This window comes from Trachurus trachurus (assembly GCF_905171665.1).
Source record: "Trachurus trachurus genome assembly, chromosome: 15".
In the NCBI taxonomy this organism is placed as follows: domain Eukaryota; kingdom Metazoa; phylum Chordata; class Actinopteri; order Carangiformes; family Carangidae; genus Trachurus; species Trachurus trachurus.
In genome coordinates, this window is record NC_139906.1 from 7060455 (window position 1) to 7079283 (window position 18829).

The 18829-nt window shown below is 41.4% G+C and overlaps 2 protein-coding genes across 2 annotated transcripts in view; both read left to right on the forward strand.

Annotated features, from left to right (window-relative positions):
- LOC310998559 (protein NLRC3-like) overlaps positions 1-10576 on the forward strand; it is a gene marked incomplete at both ends in the record, with an annotated part of 29713 nt that extends 19137 nt beyond the window's left edge. The window contains 2 exons of the mRNA XM_083988672.1: positions 10235-10411; positions 10558-10576. Coding sequence (XP_083844798.1) covers positions 10235-10411; positions 10558-10576 — 196 coding nt within the window. The remainder of the gene's footprint in view (positions 1-10234; positions 10412-10557) is intronic.
- Positions 1-18829, forward strand: part of LOC310998557 (NACHT, LRR and PYD domains-containing protein 12-like) — a gene marked incomplete at its 5' end in the record, with an annotated part of 81414 nt that overhangs the window by 25127 nt on the left and 37458 nt on the right. The gene's annotated exons all lie outside the window — the stretch shown is intronic.

An 18829-nucleotide genomic window follows, 5' to 3' on the forward strand; every position in this document is an offset into this window, starting at 1 on the left:
TTTTATGTTTATCTTCAAGTACTTTTATTTGTAATTGAAGTTCTGTCTTAACTTTCTCCTGCTGTTTTTTCCTTATTGATGAGTATTTAATTATTTCTCCCCTTAGTACAGCTTTTGCCCCTTCCCACAAAATTATACTATTAATTTCTTCAGTATCATTTAGTTCCAAGTATTCATTTACTGTTTTTTTAACTATATCTTTAAACTCTACCTCTTGTAGGAGTGAGTTATTCATCCTCCACAATGTTTTCCCCTTTGCTACGTTTAATTTTACCGTTAGAACAACCATAGCATGATCTGATAATATTGTTGTTCCTATAATGCATTTTTTAACAGTTGATACATCCTTGTTAAACATGAAGAAGTAGTCCAATCTATTGTATGTGGAGTGTCTATTAGAATAATATGTGTAGTCTTTTGTTCTTGGGTGTAAAGTTCTCCAGACATCTATCATCCCCAGTTCTCTACATGCTTTTCGTAAAATATTTGCACTTTTCTCAGACCTATGTTTAACTCTTGGGGCCCTAGTTTGCTGGCGCAGCGCAGGTAGCGCAAGGTAGCGCAGCCGGTCTAATGCAAGTTTCGACCAGCGCAGCCGAGCGCAAAGTCAGATTGGAAGATTGGCAGATCGCGCTGCGCTGAGATAGGCGTGGCCGCGCAGCAGGGGGAGGCGTCACAGATTCAGCTTGGTGCAGTGGAAGTTTCGTCCGAAAATGTCCCGCCGAAGTTGCGCTGAAAGCTCGCCACCTCCAACCAGGTCTAGTCTCAGCGCAGCGCGGAGCGCAGCAGGTGCAGTGGAAGTTTGGCTGACTGACCTGCAGTGCACACACGTCACCAAGACCTCACAGGCAGATCTCCACAGTTCCAGACACATTTCAATGCAATAAATATCCACAATAACCACTATTTAATGCAACTAATGGAATCAACACGTGAATTTATATCTATATAGATTGTCCCGTCACATCTGACGTCAGATCAAAGCAGAGATCAAAGGCTGTGGCACGCGTAATGGAAACTCCACCTGAATTAACACAGCAGGGACGAACTGGCACTGAAAAGCAGCTGTGGATGTCCCAAAAGCAGGACTGAGGGTGAATGACTGCATGTCGCTGCCGTGTTGAGATACCACTCTGCCCTTGTGATGATCGCTTTATTTATTTATTTATTTACTTATTAATTTATTAACGCCAGCGACCGCATCAGGCAGCCGTAATGAAAAACAAAACACAAATCTTCATCTCTCTTAGTCCACCACCACTGCCTCGGTATCAGATAGTCAGTATATAGCCTACTACAGTATACTCTCTATCACAGAAAAAAAGAGAAAAAAAGAGACGGACAGAGAGAGAGAGAGAGAGAGAGAGAGAGAGAGAGTGTCCTTTACGCGGATTTCATCCGTTACGCATGGTGTTTGTTTATCTTTGTCTCATCATCTTGCACAGGGTTTGAATAAATGTGAGTTTCTTTATTAGTTTATTAGTTGTTGTTTCTTATACTATTGGGCAGGGGTTCTCAGTGTATCAGATCAAACCTGATTAAGGATATTTGTATTAATATTAGTAAACTCATTGTTGGTCACTCTGAGCTCGGACCTCCGGGGAAACAGCTGTTTCCTCCGGGGAGAGGTTCGGCCTCTGGCGTCGCTGTTTCCTCCGTCCATGTCCAAGTATAAAATGACAAACTTGCAGCGCGCATCGCCCTCCGCGCAGTTAAAGGTGAGGAGAGGAGCTCATTTGATTGGTGAAGATCTGACTCGGCTGTGTCAAACCCACTCCACGCCTTTCTCTCCTCCTTCTGTCTCCCTCCCGCCCTCTCTCCTCCCTCTTCGCCGTTTGCGCCGGTGGGAGGGACGAGGGGAGGGTTTACGCTGGTCTAAGTCTGACTGCGCGGCCCACGAATCTTGCGAAATGGACCTGGGCCACACCCCGTTGGCGTGGCGAAGCTGCGCTGACGTTAGACTTCACCTGGTCGACGAAACTAGGGCCCTTGATGTTGAATCCAAGATAGGGTTTAGGATTAAATTCCAGTCACCCCCAATAATAATTATTCCTCTTCCTTCAGTAACTATTAAGTCAATAATTTGGTTCATGAGTTCAGTGTCTTCATCTGGTGGATAATAAATGTTTATGAGAGTTATTTCTACATTTTCTATTTTGCCCATCACCAAGACGTATCGTCCTTCCCTATCCATAATACTGTTTATCTTTTGAAATGATATGTAATTTTTTATAATAATGGCTACTCCTCTCCTTGATGAGCTATAAGAGGAGGAAAAAACCTGAGCATTCGCAATCTTACCTAACTTCTTGTGCTCCTCTTGTATCAAGTGTGTTTCTTGAAGGAATAGTATGTCGCCTTTTTGTTTTTTCATTTCCTGTAAAATTTTCTTTCTTTTGATACAGTTATTAAGTCCATTTACATTTTGAGAGATAATAATCAGATCATCCATTTATTTCTATAAAAAGTATGCATAGGCAAGATTAAGTATTCTGCTTTAAGCAGTCTTATGAAGTTTAGTCTAGTCAGACAGAATTTCAAATTTCCCCTGCGTTTTTTCAGCTCTGAAGAGTTAAAGCAATAAAAATAACAAACAAAATTAACACAGTAAAAAAACATGTGCAGTGTAGGCATAGCCTTAGACTCAATAGTGTACTTAGCTTCCTGGTATTCTACCCTAAAACCTGAGTAGCTAGGTTTCTTTTCTTCATGCAAACGTATTGCATGCGGTCTGTGTTCTACTTGGAACACTCTTGCAAAGAAAAAAACAAGCAAACAAATAATAGGCACCCTCCTTCCCCCCCTCCCCCTTTCCCATTGTCATCATAGTCTTTATAACTAACATAAACGTCAACAAAGATTCTCTTCTTATATGTGATTTCATCGTTTAAAGATGCGGAGTAAGAAAGTTAAAGTAAATAGAAATAAACAAGCAAATAAGTAAATATATATAACTACTTGAGCATCAGCATAGATCATCTTATAATTTCATGGTTTAAGGATTCGAGAAAAATTTTAAAATAGATAGAAAAAGCTGAATAAGTAAAATAGCAAACGTAAAAAACAAAATTTCTCTTATTATATATGGTTTCATGGTTTTAAAAATGTGAGATAATTATTGAAGTAAGTAAAGAAAAAGAAAAAATAATAATAATAATATTAATAATAAATAATGATAATAATAAATAAATATATAACAACAAAGTAGCGGCAAAAAAAATCTCAATCACACAGAAAATAATAATAAGAAAATGAATAATACAAGTAATCATAATCCCAGGGGACTATTAATCAGACTTTTTTTCTTTTTTTTTTTTTTTCTTCAATCATTAAACAAAATAAATAGTCATGTAGGGATCAAGAGTTTCACATCATCCTGTGTTTTATTTAACATTCAATAACCAACTTATTTCATCTTAATTCTTATATTGGACAGGCCTTCTTACCTAGCTTATATTCATTAATGTCCATTATCGTAATATAGAACTGAAGAAGAAAACTAAAACAAAAATAACAACAACAAAAAAAATAATAAAATAACAAAAAACAAAAAACAAAAAAAAGGCCTCTAACTTAAATCGTATTTAATTTCATTTCATAGTTTTCTCTTACCCCCCCCCCCCCTCTCCCCCCCTCCCTTCTAGCACACCCACACTTGTCCCATCTATCTTCCCACCACTTTACCCACACTCTTTCACCCAGACACAGCCTCACACACACCCGTACCCACCCATCCTCACACGCCCCCACGCACAGCCTCCACACACACCTCCATTCAGGGACACACCCACACAGGCACATATGCGTAAAGCATGCGTCACACACACACACACACACACACACACACACACACACACACACACACACACACACACACACACACACACACGGAGAGACAGGTAGAGGAGATAGAGACAGAGGGAGGATAGAGATTAGAAAATAGGAGGTGAAATCAGAAAGAAAAGAATATCTTTTTTTTTTTTTTTTTTTTTTCCTCTTTTAAATCACATTATGTTGTCCATACTTAAGTCTGTTCGATATAAGAGTGTCACTCACATGTCTATAGTCACTCGTTGTTAGTGTCCTGGGGTGACCCGGTGTCTTCTAGGATCGCGCATCTGCTGCCTTTCCTCTGTCCATGCTGCACGGTTGTCCATCCATCCTTCTTCTGTAAAGAGGTTTGGTGTCTTGATCCTACTTCACATGCGATGCCCAGATCCTGTAGAGCTTTAGAGGCCATCTCCGGGTTATCATATGTTGTCGAAGATCCATCGTCCTTGAAAATTTTCAGCTTTGCTGGGGCGACAACATATGATTTGATGTTCTTCTTCCTCAACTGCTCGCGCATCGGCTTATACATGGATCTTTGTTGCTTCACTTTTGTTGTGAAGTCGTGGTCGAAAAAAATCCGTGCTCCATTCAGGGTCACTCTCTTTGCCCATGCCGTTTGCAACACTCTTTTCTTCACATCATAATTCATAAAGGTTACTATGATCGGCCTGGCTTGTTCGGAGGAGTTTTCTCTGTATATGCGGTGCGCCCGGAGAATATTAAAAATGTCCGTCAGTCCCAGTACTTCATTGAAGAATTTACAGAGAAAGCCTGTCATGTCATTGCCTTCTGTTTTCTCCGGGATATTAAACATGCGGATATTATTTTGTCTGGACTTACTTTCAAGGTAGTCCATCTGTGTCTCCATTTCTTTCATCTTGATCTTCATATCCTCATGCGTGTTCTGTTGGAGAATTTGTTCATCTTGTATTTCCCCAACTCTGTCCTCAATTTCACGGACTCTGTTGTCTGTTTTCTCAAGCTTTTGCCGCAACTCCGTAGTTTGTTCGATTATTTTCTTCATGTCTCGTTCCGTCTCCGTGCGGTAGGCTTTGAACTCCGATCGGAAGTCTTTAATTTCTGTCGTGAGAGAGTTTTTCAGCTCATTAATCAGCTGTTTTATTTCAGTTGCCTCTGCCATTTCGGGAGGCACGTGGGTCAATTGTTTGTTAGATTTTCCCTTTTCCTCGCGCTTTGCTTTACAGAATTCCTTTGTTATCGCCCCCGATCGTAGATTCATGCCCCGCTGATATTCCTAAAGGCTGTCTTTACTTTTCCAGGCCAAATTACGTTTTTAGTTTGGATTTGGGGGAAAAGGAGATGCCGTTCTTTTCAGTCTGCCGCCATCTCTCTCGCGGCCGGAAGCACAAATCACTAAACTTGAGCCACCACCCGATCCTCACTCACTCACGTTGTGACGACAGGACAAAGTCTTTTGGACATAGTATATTGTAGCCTATATTCTGTGTTTTTCCTCTCTTTAAGCCTATGTTTCAGTTTTTGCCGGTCAATCATGGTGCGCATCCGCTGTTTATCAGGTGCCTGCTCACTCGCTCACTCTCGATCCGCATAGGTGTCACTGCAGCTGCACATGTGTCAGCAGCTGCTCCAAGCAGACACGTTACAAACTTTATTTTGAAGGGACAGAGTAGATGTTGATTTTTTTAACATTGACTTTAGTGGACCCAAACATTAAGCATATCTGTCGGCTGCTCTGCTGTCTTATTGTTCAGTCGACCCCCCCACAATATTTGTTTGCAGATTGATGTTGTTGTTGCGGCTGCGATATGTTATTCAGAGGATACGAGCTGAGTTTTTTCTTCTTCCATATTGCCCATTCACTCTTGAGTTGTCCTACTCTGTGAAGTGAAACTCTGAGTTTTCAGTTCCAGAACAGCTGATCTGAGTTGGGTAAGTCAACTCTGAGTACGTTGAGCTTGTGCCTGACTAGCTACTAGTAAAAAGCCATCATCAAAAAAAAAACTGAGTTTTGCTGAGTTTTAGATGCGGTCGACTTTAAATTTTGAATTTAACATACCGGTAACTTTCTATTAATATTGAGGAAGTAGGATGTTGCTCAATGTTTTTGTTTTATTTTATGGATTGCAATCAGCTGAATGAAAAACAGTCTTGTGGGTCCTTTGCTTTTATTCATATTCAAAGTAAAAGTTCATTCAGTGGATATTTCAACGTGTATTAGCACCAACATGCTGATTAACACACGTCTCATCCTACTGAAAAGGGAGAAGGACACTTACTTATTTAATATTATCTTAAATGCGGCGGCAAATTAGAAACACGAAATCGCGTTGTTGGAAAACATAATAGGTGTAACGGATGTGCACTCACTCCACCCATAAAAGACGTGCTAACCAACCCGCCAAGTGGTTGTCAACCTCTTGGCGAAGAGGTTAGCATCGCCTCGTCGCATCGTCGTGCGGGAGGTCGTGGGATCGAACCCCACCTAGGGCAGGCCGTGAGAAACACAACGCAGAGGGCCAGATATGACATCGATTACATAGGCTATAAAAATATAATAATAAAATAATATTTTTATCTGTGGGAAATAAAGAAAACCAAGTGAAATGTGAGTTATTTATCTTTTTTCTGGCTGCTTGAAGGTGATTGATTAAAGCAGAAGTGAGTGATCCGGTCGTTTTCGCTAATGCTGCGTTCCAGGCAGGCTTTTGAAATCGTAAATTACAGCTTCAAGTCACAACTTACGACTTTGTAGCGTTCCAGGCAACCCACTCGTGTTTTTCCGACCTGTTTTACCGGTGAAAGTCACTATAACGGCCACTCGTAACTTCCGACCGGTGAACTCGTACCAGATCGAACTGGTACCACTTCACGGTCGGAAAAATACGAGTTTCCTTGAACGCACCATAACAGTCCTCGTCGCTACGTCACCACATTCACGGCGTTCCTTGGCTGCACACACAGCCCTTCATGCCGTTCTCTCTCCTCATTGGATAAAAACTGTAGGATACGATAAATGTTTTCTCTTCGGCTCAGAGCAGAGCAGAGGGACTGAGAGACCCGTGTTTCAGTCCAAACACTCTATGTAAGTGATTGCTGTCGGAAGATATAACTATTTAAGACTTATATTAACACAAATATATCACTCACTTCTGCTTTAACCTGCAAAGTGATAGATTAAATAAATAAATAGGCCTACGAAGAGGACCTGAGAGCAAGTCAGCGGAGATGTGCGGCCGGAGAAGCGGTGCCGTTCGGCTCAGGGAAGCTCGTCGAATCTAAATGTTGCTCCTGTAAAACTATGTGAATTATTTCTGCTTCAACATGATCGGACTGAGAAGGAAAGGACAGTTCCGTCAGACATTGCCAGAGAGCAGGTTATGTTCACAGGGTCAGTTACCGCAGTAACAGACCCAGAGTTTAAGTTACCTCTCTTCCTGGAACTGAAAACTCAGAGTTTCCCTCATCTCAGGGTTCACTCTCAGAGTTTTCACATAACCCGCTTTCTGGAGAATACCCCCCTGGTCACTGAAAACTATGAATGTTGTGACTCTGTGCGTTTCTTTGATATCGCCAAACCTCCGGGTCATGTAAACCCGACCAATTAAATAGGCTATTAAAATCAAATTCATTCATACTGCCTGTTTTTCCCATTTCGTATTTTTGATCTGAGCCTAAAATTTAATTATGAAAAACCAGACATTTTTTCGTTTTTTGTGTTAAATTAAAAAATAAAAACAAAATAATCTGTCACTTTTTCATGAAAGCTCTTCACAGTCTCAGCTGGATGAAGCGCAGGATAAAGTGCGAGTCCACCGAGCATGTATACACGACAACAACAACACACTCTGCATCGCATATCAGTTGCACATATGAAATTAAAGTTTTCCGGTCGGTATCATCTCAGGTTATTCCGTTTGCGTGCGCGATCCCTAAAACCTGCCCCTCTTCAGTCATTTCTAATCGTTAACAGATACACACCGTACGTGTAGCCTACACTCCATGACTCTGCTGTTCTGGCCCTGACATCTCTTCATCTTTCTCTTCCTCACCACAGTTCTCAGCCTCTACAGATGAAATGAGGAGGGGGGAGCCAATGCCATTTGATTCGTCAGGGGCCAGCGGAGCCTTCAAGGAGTGAGATGCTGATGAAGAGGAGTCACAAGTTATATTGATGGCTGTTTTGTTTTACTGATTGAATTTAATTATTTATTGAATTTATTGATGGCTGTTTTATTGATTGAATTAAGGCTGTTCTGTAACCTGAGTGAAGCATGAATTAAAGTTTTTTAAACTTGGCTTTTGCCTCTAAATTGTACATGCAGCACACAGGGATTATAATTTATTTATTTTTTATGTAGGATTGTAGAATATTGTAGGCTTGGCTACCTAGTTCAAAAGGCCCGACCCAAATGAATAAAGGTTGTATGAATTATTTATACCGTAAAACTTCAAATAATGGCCGAGTCCCAAATTGCCGCCGGTCCCAATTAACCGCCGGGTGTAGCAAAATATTTTTTATTTTAAACGCCCATCCCAAATAAACGCCGGGTCAAACATTGTTTTTCTGGTTGCCAAAAAATATTCTATGCAAATATAGCGGGTGTCTCGTGATGTTAAAGACGGCCGAGGACCGACGAGACACCTCTGGGCTGGTTGCTCCTGCCCGGTCTGTCCACTCCTCTCATCCGCACTTCAGCACTTGTCCTGGGCTGCACAGTGTCCGCTCGACTCGGCTTGCTCCTCGTTTTAAATGAGTACTCCTTTTAAAAGTAGCATAAACAGCCTACTGTTCTCTGATTACTCATACGCGTATTTAGTTAGGCTATACGTTGCATTATTATTAGTTATAGGCCTACTTCATTCAATCAAAAAAAAAAAAGGACGGTGGAGCGAGCCAACACAGGTGCTGAAGTGTGGGAGAGGAGTGGAGAGACTGGGCGTCCGCAGGGTTTTTGCAACTTGTGGCGGATCAGAGAGGGCGGAGGACCGACATGACAGGGGGTCTCAGGCCCAATTCCAATCCGACCCCTCACGGACTCACTGACTTAGAGGCGCATTCACGGGAAGTCCGTGAGTGTGTGAGGGCTGTTCCGTTGTCAGATCATCAAGTCAGTGAGTCAGTGAATGAGCCCTTACTGCCCCCTTACCGTAAGTCAGCACCGATGCTGACTTTGGGTAGGGGAATTACCCACAGTTCATAGCGTTGTGAAGTCAAACACATGGGATGCCGTCAGAACGCAAGTGTTAAAAAAAAAAAGTAAATTAACACACGTGGACAGAGAGAGCTCCGCCGCTCTCTTTATTGTTAATGGACAGGAGCAACAACCAAAAAAAAAGAAAGAGAAAAGTAGAATAAGTTTACTGTCAGTATTAACGTGCAGTTTGTGATTATTGATGATGATTTGATCAGATCTGATCCAGGAACATTTTGTTTCGAGTTCGTCCCCCTCACACACCTTGTGCGCGTTGAAAGTACGGTAAATTATCCGCCCAAGACCGGAGTCAACAACATGTTGTTGTCAAGGTAACATGTCGTGAGAGTGTGTAAGTGCTGTTCCATTCATGTTTACAGCATCTGGACCCTCACAGACTCTCACACTCTGTCACTTACAGCTGACGTCACTTTAGTCAGTGAGGGTTCAGGGCTCGAGTCTTTAGGGGGCGGATTGGAATTGGGGGTCAGTCTCCTGTGCGGGCCAGGACCGCGGAGGTCAGCGAGACAGAGAACGAGTCTGCCCTGGCCGTATTTACAGTAATGCCTTGAGAAACGCACGTATCATTCCACCGCCGCCTGCCGCCACGGAGTGAAGCCTCTTTCCCCAGAAGGAGGTCCAGGTTGAACACTATTAATAAACGCAGGTCCCAAATAAAAGCAGGTCCCTAATAAACGCCTGTTGATTTGAGCGATTTAAGCAAATAAACGCCCGGGCCTTTATTTGGTGTTTTACGGTAGGCTAAATATATGGAGCGCCTGGCGCTCCCGCTCCTGCCTTTATTGATTGCCGAGACAAGCTCGATCGAAGGCCGACGTCTCGGCGATATCTTGCCAATTAGCAAATGATCTCCATGCGACGTCTTGGCGACGGAACTTGATGTGTCAGGAATACGTCGGCACGACGTATGTGTGCTATCTGGGTAAATACAAAAAGAACAAATACTGAAAAATACTGCGAAGCATTGGAGGAGCCGAACGGCTTAATCAGCGTTGTATCATCTCCTCTTGTAGTGGCTTTGGTGAAAAGGATATTTACAGACACGTAGAAGTTACGCACTATAGCTTTAACCTGATTCTTGTTGCTTCACTTTCACTTTCTGAACATGTTCTTTCTGAAGCTTCTTCAGCTCTTAACAGTTGATGAAACACTGAATGCTGTTAACAAGGAACTTTGTCCTCAACTCATTTCTTTTACTCTTTATTCAGATGGGAGCACTGTAGTTTGTCAAAGATCAGCTGTTCTTCTCTGGTCTCAGCTCTGAAGTCCAACCCCTCCCACCTGAGACACCTGGACCTGAGATACAACTGGAACCTGGATGATTCAGACCTAAAGGATCTGAGTGGTTTTCTGGAGAGTCCAGACTGTAGACTGGAGACTCTGAGGTCAGACGCTGTTTTATTTCTGTGTTCAAATAATTGTGATGTGAAAGTTGTGTTGACACTGAGCTGCAGACGATGAGGCTGATATTATACTGATCCACACTGAGGGTCGTCATGGTGACATCTGTTTTCTCCTTCTCTGGTTTTAGTCCAGTCACTGTTTCTTAGGGAAGTCCTCCTTGACAAAGGATTTTCAGGTGTCAGAAATGTTTGTCAATTATATATTAAAAGGCTTAAATCTGGTGAACTTTGACAGCACTACACACATGTTATGTTAAAAACATGTTATGTTATGTTATGTTATGTTAAAAACATACATGTTACATGTTACAAAAACTCAGTAATTACAAAGAAGGTAGAAAGCCTCGCACACCGCAGGGCTCCTAAATACTTACTTACTTACTTACTTACTTAGGCCTTTGTGTTCCTTTCGGAACATAGGCCATTGATGAATTGTTTCCACCCTCGTCTGTCCTGGGCCTTTCTCTCCAGCTGTTTCCACGTCAGTCCCTGCATCTTAAGCTCTTGTTCTGTGCTCCTTCTCCAGGTGTTTTTTGGTCTTCCTCTGCCTCGCTTGCCTTGTGGGTTCCATGTCATTGCCTGTTTGCTTATTGTTGTGTTGTTTCTTCTTAGTGTGTGACCTATCCAGTTCCATTTCCTCCTTTTCAGCTGTACCTCCACTGTATCTTGTTTGGTGCGTTCCCATAGGTTTATGTTACTGATTTTGTTTGGCCAGAAGATGCCGAGGATGCGTCTTAAGCAACGGTTTAGGAAAATCTGCAGTTTATTGACAATGTGAGTGGTGGTCTTCCATGTTTCGGAACCATACAGCAATACTGTCTTAACGTTGGAGTTAAAGATTCTGAGTTTGGTCTTCAGGGAGATGTTTTTGTTTTTCCAGATTCTATTTAGAATGTTGAATGTTGTTCTAGCTTTCCCTATTCTTGCCTTCACATCCTCCTCTGTCCCACCATCCACTGCAATTACACTTCCAAGGTAAGTGAATTTATCGACCTCTTCCAGGGGCTGGCCCGTGATGGTTATGGGGTTTGTGTTTTTGGAGTTAATCCGCATGATTTTAGTTTTTGGTCCATTTATTTTGAGTCCGAGTTTAGCTGCAGTTATTTCCAGCAGCTGGGACTTTTCATCTGTTGGTGTGTATGTGAGAGAAGTGCAATATCATCCGCGAAGTCGAGGTCCTCGAGCTGGTCTGTCATACTCCACTGGATGCCTGTTTTTTTTATTGTGGGTTGTTTGTTTCATGATCCAGTCTACGCATAGGAGGAAGAGGAAAGGGGAAACCAGGCAGCCTTGCTTCACGCCAGTGAGCACCTTGAATGTTTCTAGTGCGCAACCTTGGTGGAGCACTCGGCATTTCATGTCCTGGTACATGTTCTTGATGATGTTTATGTACTTCACGGGGATTCCATAGTGTGCCATGAGTTTCCATAGCAGCTCACGGTCTACACTGTCAAATGCCTTTTCAAAATCTATGAAATTGACGTAGACAGGTGTGTGCCATTCTATGGATTGCTCTATGATGATCCTGAGGGTAGCAATTTGGTCACTGCATGATCTTTCGTTCCTGAAACCAGCTTGGTTTTCTCTCAGCTCATCATCAACCCCCTTTCGAAGTCTCTCCAAGATAATGCGATTGAGCACTTTGCCTGGTGTTGATAGCAACATGATCCCTCGGTAGCTGTTGCAGTCCCTGAGGTCTCCCTTCTTAGGTAGGATAGCGATAAACCCGTCTTTCCAGTCTGGTGGTATGTTTCCTTCCTCCTCCCAGATATTCTTAATCAGTTGGTGTAGCATGGTGGTTGAGGTTTCAGTATCTGCCTGCAGAGCCTCTGCTGGGATGTCATCAGGCCCTGCTGCCTTGCCACGTCGCAATGCCTTGATGGCTTTCTTAACCTCAGATCTTGTTGGGGGGGCACAGTTGATCTCCAGCATGTGTGCTGCTGGCGGGATTTCTGCCTCTTGGACTGGTGGTGGTCTGTTGAGAAGCTCCCTGAAGTGCTCTGTCCACCTCTGGTGTTGCTCTATCTTGGTGGTCAGTAGTCGTCCCTGTTTGTCCCTAACTTGTGTATTTGTCTGTCTAAATTTTCCAGCTAGTTTTCTGGTGGTCATATAGAGTTCTTTGAGGTAATTTTTTTCCTGCTGCTTCCTCTGCTTCTCGTGCCAATGCCTCGATGTAGTTCTGTTTGTCCCGTTTAGCGCTCTTCCTCACCTCTTTGTTTGCTGCTTCGTATTCTCTGTGGGCTGCTGCCTTTTTTGTCCGGGTCTTGCATTTGTTCAGTGTGTCTTTTTTTGCTCTCCTCTCTTCTATTCTTTTCAGTGTATCTGTAGATAACCAGGGTTTATGGTTTGTTTTCTTTTTCCCCACCACTTCTAGACATGTCTCCTTCCATATGTTTTTCAGGCTGGTCCAGTACTCTTGCGTTGGTTTTTCTGCTTTTTCTTCCTGCAGTGCTTGGAACTTGTTCTGTAGAGTTGTTTGATACAGTACAGTTGTTCCTATGACCTGGAAAAGGAAAGGGCTCCTAAATGCAGTCCATTTAATGTCAGCAACAATGTAACGTTTCGAGCAGCTGCTCTTCGTCAGACATACAAAAACCACATAGACGCATAGACGAAAACAGGAAGCAGATACCGGTACCGCTACTGTATTATTATCATTCCCCATTCCTGTTCACTGCTCCGTGCTGCTGTCTTATATCTTATATCTCACAGATGCCACCTGGCGGTTGTTTGGGCACATTGCAGCTTCTGGTGAAAATAACAAAACTCCTCCACAAAAAATCCGCGTGACTCTTCCGTGACTCACGCGAGAATCTCGCGTGAAACCGTCCAAATGAAACTAGTACCCACTGTACCTACCTGTATTTATTTAGGCTGTCTATAAGATTTATCATGTCACTGTGCTTTTCACATAATGTTAAGAGAAGAACGGGCAGTGTACCACTATCATCACCTCTAGCTGTTTTCTCTCTCTGTATGTGACTGTTTAACCTGCTTCCTGTTGCTTCAGCTCTTCCATTTTCTGGGCTTGTTCGTTCTTTCTTTCTTTCTTTCTTTCTTTCTTTCTTTCTTTCTTAAGCTTCTTCAACAAGGAACTTTGTCCTCAACTCACTTCTTTTATTCTTTATTCAGATTGTGGAGCTGCAGTTTGTCAGAGATCAGCTGTTCTTCTCTGGTCTCAGCCCTGAAGTCCAACCCCTCCCACCTGAGACTCCTGGACCTGGGTAAAAACAACCTGAGCTCTTCAGCTCTGCAGCAGCTTCATGATCTTGTGAAGAGTCCAGACTTTCGACTGGAGACTCTGAGATGAATTTGATCTGTAACTGTTTCCACAGCTGATTGTGGGAGTAAAATAAAATGTAAAGTGCAGCAGTGAAGAGAAAATGTTTGTGAGCAGGTGAACCTGTCAGGATATTCATTCAGAAATTTATTTAATAGGATAAACCCCTTGAGAGGAATCCTCTCGTTTTCGAGGGGGTCCTAATATACATTACAAACCAAAAAGAAACAATACACAATCAACAATCTACAAACATACAGCAACAAAGACAACAGACATCAACACAGACATAAAAGAAATGAGTACAAAAAATGGACACAACCTCTCGATGGCCGCAAATGGCCATAGCAATAGCCTAAATAAACTAAGAGAAATGTAAAATAATATCATAATGTTCAAATTAAAAATTACAGTGGGAAAAAAAAAGAAAAGAAAAAAAAGATATAAATCATCTGAAGCATGTGCAATTTAACTCAAAATAAGAAGACACAGAATATTTAAACCTATGAAAAGAGGTCAATGAGCGTAAATTTAAAGGAAGATTATTCCAGTCTGAAGGCGCTTTGTACATAAATGCTCTTTTACCAATTGTTTTGTTCACTGTGGGGGTAAGGAAGAAGTACTGAGATGAGTGCCGTAAATGGTATGTTGTAGAATATGGAATCAAAAATTGTTGTAAATAAGCAGGATAATTGCAGTGTATACATTTAAAAATAAACTGTAACCAGTGATTATGTCTTCTTATACTGAGGGTGGGCCAGTTAAGTGCATTATACATGATACAGTGATGAGTGTAAAAAGAACAACCAAGAGCAAATCTACAAAGACGATTATATGCTGTGTTGAGGGGTAGAAGATTGGTTTTAGATGCGTTTAGATATACTACATCAGCATAATCAAAAAAAGGTAGAATAAGTTGTAGGGCAAGTTTCCTTCGAACATTAAGTGTAAAACAATTCTTGGATCGAAATAAAACACTGATACCAAAGTTGATTTTACGAAGAATGAAGTCAATATGAGGTTTGAAAGTAAGTTCTGAGTCAAGCCATAATCCTAAATATTTGAATTGTTCAACTCTATGCAGATTCATACCATCATTACATGTTATTATTAAGTTATTAGATTTCAATTTTAAGTTATGTTTTGTACCATAGACCATGGAGTAAGATTTAGTTTTATTGAGCAGCAGTCTGTTAGATGAGAGCCAGGTTTGTACGGCATCAAAGTCTGATTGAAGGGCATTTTGTATCTGTAAAATATTAGATTTAGAGGTATAAATGACAGTATCATCTGCATATAGCTGAGCTGAAGTATTAGAACAAACTGAGGGAAGATCATTTATGAAAACGGAAAAAAGAAGAGGACCAAGTGTCGAACCTTGGGGTACACCTCTCTGTTGAACAAATAAATCAGACTTACATCCTTTAAAAACAACACATTGCTTTCTATTGTGCAAATAGGAATTAAACCAAAGAAGTACATTTTGCGAAAAACCAATTGCATGAAGCTTGTCTAAAAGTAAATAGTGGTCAACCAAATCAAAGGCCTTCTTCAAATCAATAAAAATAGCTCCTGTAAGATGACCAGAGTCCGATGCTGAAAATATATCATTAGTCAATTTTACAAGTGCAGTGGTTGTTGAGTGGTTAGGTCTAAATCCAGACTGAAAAGGTGACAGAATATAATTTACTTTGAGATAATCTGATATTTGATTAAAAATTAATTTTTCAAATACTTTTGCGATGGTACAAATTATTGATATTGGTCTATAATTATTTGGATCAAGGATGTCGCCACCTTTATGTATTGGCGTAATTCGTGAATATTTCCACATTGCTGGTATCTCACAGGTAGCAAAAGACAAATTGAACAAATCAGCAAGAGGAAACATAAGGATATGGGAGGCCAATTTAATATATCTTGATTCCATCCCGTCAAGGCCAGTGCCGCTACTCAGACTAAGTTGTTTAATAACATTCTGAACTTCTTGAGGTGTGATTTTAGTAAATGAAAAGGTACTATGACAGGCAGGGATATTATAAGAACAATCATTGTAAGAAAAATCAGAGATTAAATCAGAACAGACTGTGGAAAAATGCTGACTGAACACTTGCGCAATTAAAGAGGGGTCATGAATGATCGTATTACCATCACGTATTTTATTAATAGGGCTTTTATCAGAGGTATTTATTATGGTTTTTATACTGTTCCAGAATTGTTTAGGATTTTTAAACTTATTGGATAGACATTCCTTATAATAATCAGATTTTGCATTGCGGGTCATTGTTTTGGAGATATTTCTTAGTTTCCTGTATGTTTCCCAGTCAGCATTTTCCCTTGTCTGCCGAAATTTAGCCCAGGCCTTATCCCTCTGTCTGAAGAGACTTAAAAGATCGGCATTTATCCAGGGAAGATGTCGTCCCTTGACCTTAGAGATTTTCCAAGGTGCATGTTTGTCTACTACTTGTGTGAACTCAGAGTATAGAAAGTCCCAGGCATCCTGAGCAGTTGGTATTAACTGGTACCTGTCCCAATTGATAGAAATTAAATCATTAATAAACAAGTCAATATTCATTTTCTTATGTTGTCTGATTTTTATTAATTTTGGTGGTGTTTTTGGAATTTTAATTTTCCAAACACAATAGATAACTGAATGATCACTGAAGCAGTCTGACAAAATACCACTTTCAACAAATCTTTCAGGGTGAGTGACAAGTATCCAATCAAGCAGGGACTGAGACTTAGGAGTAATTCGAGTGGGTTCCTTTATGAGTTGTGTTAAATTAAGATTTTCAAAGTTTTTTTTGTCTTTAACAGATGACTTGTCTAACCAGTTTTTGTTAAAATCACCTAGAATAATCATTTCATTTTTAGAAGAGATAGAATCAAAGGTAGACATCAAACACTTGGAAGACTCTACAGGGGCAGAGGGTGGTCTATACACATTACCAACAGTAATATATTTATTGTGATGAAATATGATTTTGACAAAAAGGCATTCAAAATGTATTGGTTTAACTGTAGGTATAATTAGCTCAGCAGCTAAATTAGAGGAAACATAAGTAGCCACACCACCTCCCCTGGAGCCTCTATCAGCTCTGTATAGTACATAGTTTTCAAGTTTTATTTCATTGTCAGAGATGTTGCTATTGAGCCATGTTTCAGACAAGGTAATAATATTGGGATTGTGTTGGACTACCCATGCACGAAGTAAATCAATTTTTGGCACAAGACTTCGGATATTCAGGTGAATGATTCTTAAACCTTTAATATTATTCAGTAAGAACGTTGAGGTTTATATGAATAATAGCACTGTTCAGGGCTAGGCAGATATGGTAATCAAAAAAAGTTATAGAGGGTTGTGATAATATGACAAAAAAACTGGTACACAAAACACAAAAACACAAAACAAACACAAACACAAAAAACATAGACAATGACCCAGCGGCCCCAGCCATCCTAGGCCAAGGCATCTCCGTGAGAGGGACAAAGACCAAGAATGGTCTGCAACACAGGTTAGTCTGCATCAAAAAGAAGGGGTGGAGAAAAAAAAAAAAGTGGTGACATAGCTCCGCGCCGTTCAGCTGTCAGTAGAACTGAAAACAACTGGCATTTTAGTACTACTGTTCATTTTTACCACACTCCCGTCCAGTAGGTGGCGACAACGCACAGCCAAGCTGGCTGCCTGCCGTCATTCAAATCCAACAGAAGAAGAAAAAAGTTCAGTTTTACACCGGATGACAACCAGATGTAAACAACAGCCGTTCACGGCAGGCAACGCGGAAAAAAAGAAAAAAGAAAAAGATATGCCAGCGGAGAAAGTCCATGGATACAGGCGCATAGTTCAAAAAAGCGCAGTCACAGCAGGATTCTGTTCATATAGGCCTAATGGCTGCAGAAACTGCTACCGCATTAGCACTTGTGGTTCGGTGTGAACTTTTCTTATTAGGAAGAGTTCATGGGAGTCACAGGAGAGCTTGAGGGAGTCATGAAAGCAGCTTCAGCGGCTCTGTGACAGGTAAACTGCTGTGCTTTCCCATTGACAATGACACTCAAAGTGGACGGATACCGGAGAGAGTATTTTAAGTTTAACTCACGGAGTCTCCGTTTAACAGGATCAAAGGAGCGGCGTTTCTTCACTAGTTCAGCACTGAAGTCAGGATATATATGTATTTGATTACCTTGAAACACCAGCTCTTTCTTCTCTCTGGCAAGGCGAAGAATTTTCACCTTATCCTGGAAGTCGAGGAGTTTGATCAGGATGGGTCTTGGACCTGCTCTGTCATTGTTGCGGAACATAGGTGTGCGATGCGCCCGCTCAATGACCGGAGGAGTGGGAAAGTTTTCCTGGCCGAGCAGGTGGGGGATTAGCTTGGACATGAAGCCCAGAGTATCACGGCCCTCCGCGGATTCTGGAATCCTTACAAAGCGAAGGTTAGAGGCTCTGCTTCGGTTCTCCAGGTCCTGAATCTTGTCCATCAGGTAGGCATTGTCCTTAGTTAGCTCCTTGGTAAGCGTGCTGAGATTTGTGATGTCGTCCTCGTTTGCTCCGACCCGATGCTCTAGTGAGGAAACATGTTCTCCAAGAGTGTCCAGAGACACCTGGATGTTGCACAATTTTGTTTGTATTGGATCCACTTTTGCATCAAGGTGAGCGAGCATTTCAGTCTTGATCTGTTGTATGCCGTCCCACAAAGTTTGTAGGGAGATCAGGCTTTGTTGGTCAGCCATTGTTTGCGGTTTAAGTGTTGTCCAAACGTTGTGCCAAACAACAACAGGCAGGAGAAAAAGCAGGACTTTAAACACTCCGATATGACAGAGGTGTATATAGCACAAAAAGGATAATTTGTCGAGCTATTTTAAGAGAGCAGACACGCCTGTGTTGCGCTCCCTCACGCTGCGGCCATCTTGACAGACAGTCAGTTGAGCTATGGCTGATATGACATCATATATAACATCACCTCTTCTCTACAGACCATGGTGAAAGAGAGGACTGATGTCAAATTCACATTTTATACAGTATATATATATATATAACAGATATGATCTAATGCAATAAAGAGAGATTAAGAATTAAAAAACTTGTATTGATGTGATTATTATTTTTAATTTTCTTCTTC